General features: G+C 38.2%; 1 protein-coding gene across 1 annotated transcript; it reads right to left on the bottom strand.

The window, feature by feature from the left end:
* Positions 1-4,394: 4,394 nt before the first annotated feature.
* LOC120930645 (olfactory receptor 11L1-like) lies at positions 4,395-5,417 on the bottom strand. Its single transcript, XM_040341822.1, has one exon. The coding sequence runs from the start codon at positions 5,415-5,417 to the stop codon at positions 4,485-4,487; it is 933 nt and encodes a 310-aa protein (XP_040197756.1). The 3' UTR covers positions 4,395-4,484.
* Positions 5,418-8,344: the final 2,927 nt, after the last annotated feature.

Here is an 8,344-nt window from a genome sequence, read left to right as displayed (position 1 = left end):
CCTATTTTCTGAGAAAAAAAAGCCCTGAGGGTAACCAATGACATGTGATTACTGGAGATCTTGTGATGTTCAGTAACTGTTAATACTTTTTCCTGGAGTGGAACAATGATTATATTCAGTGAACCCTATATGATTAAATCGAGTACTTGGACTCTCTCTGGTTATCTGGAACTACAGGTACCTGTTGTTGGGGATTCACTAGGAGGAGTTTACCTCTGACATATGTATGATTATCAGCAAACTTGGGAGTGTTCATGGACATGGCCGCACACAAACTTTTTTTGGACAAATCCATGATACATGACTATTGGAGATCCTGTGGTGCTTGATATTTGTGTCCAGCTAAGGAATTAACATACAAAATGAATTCACCAATATACAGAAATTCACACCGGAATGCTGACGAATAAATCAAGACAAGCAAGGGTGGATAAAACCCGACATGTTTCGGAGGCAGACGGTTAGGTTAATTCATAAACCATATGCAGATTCCTTCTTCAGGGATCCTTAACCACTTCAGCCCCAAGCCATTTTGCTGGTCAATGACCAGGCCACTTTTTGCGATTCGGCACTGCGTCGCTTTAACTGACAATTGCGCGGTCGTGCAACGTGGCTCCCAAACAAACAAAATTGGCGTCCTTTTTTTCCCACAAATATAGCTTACTTTTGGTGGTATTTGGTCACCTCTGCGGTTTTAATTTTTTCGCGCTATAAACAAAAATAAAGCGACAATTTAAAAAAAATATGAATATTTTATACTTTTTGCTGTAATATATATCCCCCAAAAATATATATAAAAAAACATTTTTTTTCCTCAGTTAAGGCCTATACGTATTTTTCTACATATTTTCCGTAAAAAAAATCGCAATAAGCGTTTTTTGATTGGTTTGCGCAAAAGTTATAGCGTCTACAAAATAGGGGGTAGTTTTATGGCATTTTTATTATTTTTTTTTTTTACTAGTAATGGAGGCGATCTGCGATTTTTATCGGTACTGCGACCTTATGGCGGACACTACGGACACTTTTGACACATTTTTGGGACCATTGGCATTTTTATAGCGATCAGCGCTAAAAAATTACATTGATTACTTTTTACAATGTCACTGACAGGGAAGGGGTTAACACTAGGGGGCGAGAAAGGGGTTCATTATGTTCCCTAGGTGTGTTCTAACTGAAGGGGGGGTGGGACTGACTATGGGAAATGACTGATTCTCTGTTCATACACTGTATAAACATGCGATCAGTCATTTCTCGCCCCTGACCACCTCAGCTCCCAGGAATGATTGACTTGTCCGACCGGTTTGCAGCCCTTATTGCTATCAATCAGACCCACAGGCATCTCTATACAGGCATCTCTATATATCAGCTTCTGCTCCTGATGAGTGGAGAGTTCCATGAAACATGTCAAGCTATTCTGATGCTACAGTCATGTCTACTATATGGGATCATTTCATTATTTTTACCTATTTTTATCTGTAATCTGCTGTAACCATCATGAATTTATGAGTTTATTATGTGATATAGATCAACGTGCCTGACTGTTTCTATATTATTATTACTATTTACTACAATGCAAATATGCTGCTATTATGTCTATACTGTATTTATTAAATAAATGCTATTTCTACGCTATACTGTCTTGTGTGCTGGATATTGAGTTTCAGCTAGTACAGTTTTAGTATCCATTTTTTGGTCAGACACTCATTGCCCGGTATCACCTTTTAGGTGCATGTTTCATTTAAAGTCCCAAACTTTTTTCAGTATAAATGTTAGAGAAGTAAGTACAACAATATAAACTATACAAACAATACTAAATACACAAACATTAACTATACAAACATACTTCTAACAACAGTATCATTGGGAATTTATTGCTACATTCAGTCCATTTTTTAGCACATTTATCTTTCTATCTTGGAGCATTGCTTCCTGAGCCGTTGTACCTTAACAAAAAGATTAAGGGACCATTCACACTATGTTGGTCTTGTGCATTACATTAACACATGTTATGTCATTCATAAATTTAGAATGGGCTGCCAAGACACCAGAATGGATAAAAAAAAGTTTCTGTCAACCATAGCCAACTTACTTTAGAGTCTCCGCTGTGGCATCTATGTCTCCCATTTAGGTGTATTCCACTGGGGGTCCAAGTCAGGCTAAAAGTCCGTCCTGACTCCATGTAATCCACAGAACAGGGAGAGAAAAATCTAAGCCAACGCACACCATACAAGCCCAGTATGTAATAGGTCATAACATCCTCAGCCTAACTCCAGCCAGGTCATGCTCTTAACATGTTTTGCCCCACCCACAGGGCTTACTCATGGATGTCTCCATGAGTAAACCCCATGGTGTGAAATATGTTGGGTGGCATGGATTTGGGCTCCTGGATGGAGCTAGGCAGAGGCTGTTATCACCTATTATATGCCAGGCTTGTATAATGTGCGGTAGATGAGATTTTTCTCTCCTAGTTCAGCAATTTTTCTGATGCAGAACACATATTGCAGCCCATGTGCATTGAAACCTATCAAGTAACTTTGAGTGCCACTGAAATCAATGATAACAGGTCTTGGTGATCCAATTGACTGGCGTCTGTGGTATTTATATAAACCAACTAAGTAATATTGAGTGCAAATATGCTGCATTTCCACCTGGCCCATGTACAAGTTAAGGATAGAAAATAACCTTAGCCTCTGCCCCCCCCATCCACACCCCCAACATGTTTTACCTTGCCCACAGGTTTTATGTATTGCATTATTACCAAGTTCTATGACTAAGCCCTGTGGGCGAGGTGAAATGCATCAAGGAGTGTGGCCAGAGAGGCAATTTTTAACCTGTACCTTGTACATGGGCTGAGAGGCAGTGCAGCATCTTTGCACTTATTATTACCATGTGCATTGAAGCTATGTTGTCTTAGTGCATTAACCACTTGCCAATCGCTGCACGCAGATAAACGTCGGCACAATAGCAGCAGTGGGCAAATGGGCGTACTGGTACGTCCCCTTTAATTTGCCACACGGCGGTTGCACGCACGCTGCCACGGTCTCCGTGATGGTGCCCGTGGACCCCGTGAACTCGATGTTCACCGGCGGCACACGATCGTGTCATGGAGAGGCAGAACGTGGATATACCTATGTAAACAAGGCATATCCCTGATCTGCCCAGTGACAGGACAGAGATCTACTGCTCCCTGTCATCGGGAGCAGTGATCTCTGTCATGTCAGTTGTAGCCCAGACCCCACAGTTAGAATCACTCCCTAGGACACACTTAACCCTTAGATTGTCCCCTAGTGTTTAACCCCTTCCCTACCAGTAGCATTTACACAGTAATCAGTGCATTTTTATAGCACTGATCGCTGTATAAATGATAATGGTTGCAAAATAGTGTCAAAAGTGTCTGAGTCTCGTACACACGACCGTTTTCCTCGATAAAATCCATCAAGAAACTTGGTGGGAGAGCTTTTTTGCCGAGGAAAACAGTCGTGTGTACGTTTTTCATCGAGGAAACTGTCGAGGAACTCGACGAGGAAAAAAGAGAACAAGTTCTCTTTTTCCTCGACGGGAGTCTCAATTTCCTCATTGTGTTCCTCGTCAGGCTGGTTTTAGACGAGAAACGCGAGCGTGTGTATGCTAAGAAATCCACGCGTGCTCAGAATAAAGTATGAGACGGGAGCGCACCTTCGGTAAAAGTAGCGTTTGTAATGGAGATAACACATTTGTCACGCTGTAACAGACTGAAAAGTGCAAATCGTCTCTTACCAAACTTTTACTTAACACGCAGTAACATGAGATTAGCAAAATCAGCCCCATGGGTTGTGCCAGTGGAATCAAACTTCCCCTGCCATTGTATGTGTTGTACGTCACCACATTTGAGAACGAGGAGATTTTGTCTTGACCGTGTGTACGCAAAGCAAGCTTGTCGAGTTCCTCGACAAACCTAACAAGGAACTCGTCGAGGAAAACTATGTGTCTTTTCCGACGAGTTCCTCGGTCGTGTGTACGAGGCCTGATGCGTCCACCGCAATATCGCAGTCACAATAAAAATCACAGATTGACGCCATTACTAGTAAGAAAAAAAATAGTTTTTTTTATCTTTTTTGAGGATATTTATTATAGCAAAAAGTCAAAAATATTGTGTTTTTTTTTTCAAAATTGATGCTATTTTGATATTTTGATATTTGATATTTTGATGCTATGTTTATAGCGCAAAAAATAAAAACCACAGAGGTGATCAAATACCACCAAAAGAAAGCTTTATTCGTGAGGAAAAAAAGACATACATTTTGTTTGGGTACAGCATTACACAACAGCGCAATTGTCAGTTAAAGTGAAGCAGTGTCGTATCGCAAAAAGTGCTCTGGTCAGGAAGGGGGTAAATTCTTCCGGGGCTGAAGCGGTTAAGATACCATTCAAAGTAAAGCTGATATTGGTATACATTTTCCATCTTAAAGAGGGCCCTGGTTACAGGAAGTCATGCCCATTGTATTCTAAGATACAATTCTACAAAACATTTGATAATTCTTTCTAAAGGCATTCTTAATATCTTTGTTTCTCAAGCTATATATAACAGGGTTCATTAATGGTGTCCCCACAGTGTACAGCAGAGATAAGACTTTGCTTATTTTGAGGGATTGCCCTTTGATTGGAAAGCCATACATAGAGATCAAGGTTACATAATAGGTAGACACAACAGTGAGGTGGGAGCTGCAGGTAGAGAAGGCTTTCTGCCTCCCGGTATTGGATGGAATCCTTAGAATGATCTTGATAATATGAATGTATGAGAAGGTGATAATAATAAAAGGAATAACAAGTATGGGAAAACTAAGAAGGGTAACCTCCAACTGAACTAACGAGGTGTCCGAACATGATAATTCTATCAAAGGGGGGTAATCACAGAAAAAATGGTCAATAATATTACTGCCACAAAACTCAAGTAACCCTAGAGACAGGGCAATGATGAAGGATATAGAAATACTCAACATCCAACATGTCACAATAAGATTCTTGCACAATATGTTATTCATAATGGAAATATAGTTTAAGGGGTTACAGATGGCCAAGTAGCGATCGTAGGACATGACTGTTAGAAGAAGACACTCTAAACATTCTGAAAAGGAGAAGAAGTAGAACTGAGTGATGCAGCTAACAAAAGATATATAAGTTCTCACGTTGACCACCACATGAAGCATTTTGGGCACAATATTTGTACTCAGTATAAGGTCTGATAAAGACAGTAGGGTAAGGAAGAAGTACATGGGAGTTTGGAGGTTTTTGGTGTTGACCACCAGAGTGATGATCAAAAGATTTCCACATATGGTCATAACGTAAATCAAAAGGAAAAAAGTGAAGAGATAATTCTGTAGACCATAGAGCTCTTGAAATCCCAGAAGAATAAACCCCATAGACAAAGAGGTGTTCATCTGTAGATGTAAGCATTATAAAAGTTTTGACATAAGTGGATGCTTTGTGGTGGTATACGTAGGTAATGAAGGCAATAGTGTTTACACATTCTAAAACAAGCAGTAATTGAATACAATTTTACAAAATATAAAACATATTAAAGTTTAAATCTGGCCATACATGAAAAGATTCCCTAATTTCTCTATCATCACTTAACAGCTTAGATCAGTGGTTCTCAACCTGGGGGTCGGGACCCCCTTGGGTGTCGAATGGTGATTTGCCAGGGGTCACCGAATCTTGGGCTGTTTCTGAAGCCTACATTGCTCTTCCAGCCTTTTCTCGGCTGCCCAGCTGGGCTGGTCCAGGAGCCCATGGCTGCTAAGCTGGGCTGTTCCTTGTGCCCATGGCCACCCACTCAGCCTCTTCGCAGCCGCCCATTCAGTTCATGGGATGGCTGGAGAGCAGAGACTAGAGGTCAGCTGACTGGTGAGGAATGTGAAGAGGGAGGGGCTGGAGGAGACCCTATCTCCTTATTTTGGAATAGGTGTCACTGCTACAAAGTTGGAGACACAGTGAAACCAGAGACACAGTGAATAACACTACCTGTGATAATAGATGCCATTAAAAGTCCCCACTACAGTTCTCAGATCAGCAGATGATCTTGATCAAGAGCACCTAAGTTGGCTGATCAGAACTCCCCCCAGCACTGCCACTCATCCCATTCCCCCTACCAGCACTGTCACTCATCCCAACTCCCCGCCAGCACTGCCAATTACTGTACCCCATTCTCCCCCCCTCACCACAAAAAGTAAGACAAGGAATAAAAATAGAGAATACATGTATGGGAGAGGAAAAGAGGGGGAGGAACAAAGAAAAGGGGAGAGAAAGAATAAGAGAACAAGAAACACGGCTAGAGAGAGGGATGGGGAAAAAACAAGAAATTGGCATAGAGAGAAACAAAAGGGAAAGAAAGAAGAACAAAGAGAAAGAGTGGAACATCCTAAAATAATAAGGGGTTTTAATACTGTACGAGTGGAAGGGACTCTGGGAGCGCTAAATGTCCATGGCATAGGGGCGCAAATTACTTGTCTTGCCTTGGGTGCTGACAACCCACGCTGCAAAAATGATTTTGCTGTTAAGGGTCCCCACAACTTGAGAACCACTGGCTTAGATGTATGAATCTTCCCTGCTGGCTGCTGTATTCTGACGAGACATGTGCACCGCCAAAAAAAAGTTTGTTTTAGTTTAATTTGTTTTTTTTTTTTTGTCTTTCGCATCATTGTTGATCGAAACTCGTAAATTTGCTAATTCGTAAACTCGAAAATTCGTAATTTTGTAAATTTGTAAGTTCAAAAATTCGTAAATTTTAAAATTCGTAAATTCCTACATTTAAAAATCCGTAAATTCGTAAATTTGGAAATAAGAAAGAAAATTCGAAAATTCAAAACAGAAAAAATCTGAAAATTCAGAATAATAACTAACTATTATATTATAGGTGTTGGAATTCCCTTTCAAATTTGGCTGCTAGTGAATGTAACGAATACAAATGTATCCAAAATTATGAAATTATCCAAAATAACGAATGCCTCATCTAAACAAATGGAACAAAATGAATTAATAATGATAAAACGTTTTTATTATTATTGTTGTTATTTATTATTCTTAGAAATGGGACTTTGCATGAAATATGTCATTGTGGGTAGTTATAATACGTATGAAGGAATTAAATAAAGTCTAATTTGATTTATTGTCATTAACCCCTATGGTTAGTCCAGACTACCCTTAGGGGTTAATGACATTAAATCAAATTTCAGTTTATTTAATTCATTCATACACATTATCACTACCCACAATGACATGTCTCATGCAAAGTCCCATGTCTATTCTCTATTTTCTTTACAAATGAATTAGGGATGGAAACATGTCATTGTTATACCATACTATAGGTCACTCTCTCAAAATGTTCTCATTTATTATAATTTATTAGTTATGTTCCATTCGTTTAGATGTGGCATTCATTATTTCGGATAATATGTAACTTCGGATGAATTTGTATTTGTTACATTCACTAACAGTCACATTTGAAAGGAAATTCCAATACCTATAATTTAATAGTTAGTAATAGTTAAGTTATTTTTAGTTAGTTATTTCCGATTTTTTAATTTTCGGGTTTTGAAATTTTCGGATTTTGTTCTTATTTTCGGATTTATGTTTATTTGAATTTTCGTTCTTTTTTCCGGAGTGTCGAATTTCCAAATATCCAAGATTTTTGATTTTTGAATTTCCGAATTATCAAATTTCCAAATATTCAAATTTCCAGATTTTCGAATTTACGATTTTCCGAATTTTTAAATATACACATTTTTGAATATTTGAATTTACATATTTACAAATTTTCGAATATTCTAATTTACGAATATTCAAAAAAATATGTTAAACGGGTATTTCGTTAATTCAGATATTTCCGAATTAACAAATTTGTCTAAGTTCATAAAAAATTTTATTTGGAACGAAACAAATTGTCTAATTCTGACAGTTAGCACTCACGGCTGTTAAAATACCCGGACAGTGACTACAGCTGATTGGCTGTAATCACTGTTCAGCTGGCTATTCTGAAATATCTGAATTAACGAAAACCTGTTTAACAATTTTTTTTGAATATTCATAAATTTGTAAATTCATAAATTAAAAAAAATAGTAAATTCACAAAGTCGCAGGTTTGGAAATTCGAGAATCTGAAAACCCCAAAAGTTACAAATAATAGCTGACTAATAATGTTAATAATAACTATTGCTAATTATTATTAAGAATTTAATTATAGATATTGGAAATTCCTTTAAAATGTGTCTGTTAGTGAACGTAACGAATATGAATTTATCTGAAGTAACAAATGCCGTATCTAAAGGAATGGAACATCACTAATTAATAATAAATACTAATAATAATA

This window comes from Rana temporaria, chromosome 3 (assembly GCF_905171775.1).
Source record: "Rana temporaria chromosome 3, aRanTem1.1, whole genome shotgun sequence".
NCBI classification, from domain to species: domain Eukaryota; kingdom Metazoa; phylum Chordata; class Amphibia; order Anura; family Ranidae; genus Rana; species Rana temporaria.
The sequence above is the reverse complement of the archived record's forward strand: the minus strand, read 5'-3'. Positions and strand labels throughout refer to the sequence as shown.

Coding starts and splice junctions, on each gene's coding strand:
- LOC120930645 (XM_040341822.1), bottom strand. CDS start 5,417: ATGAACACCTCTTTGTCTATGGGGTTTATTCTTCTGGGATTTCAAGAG.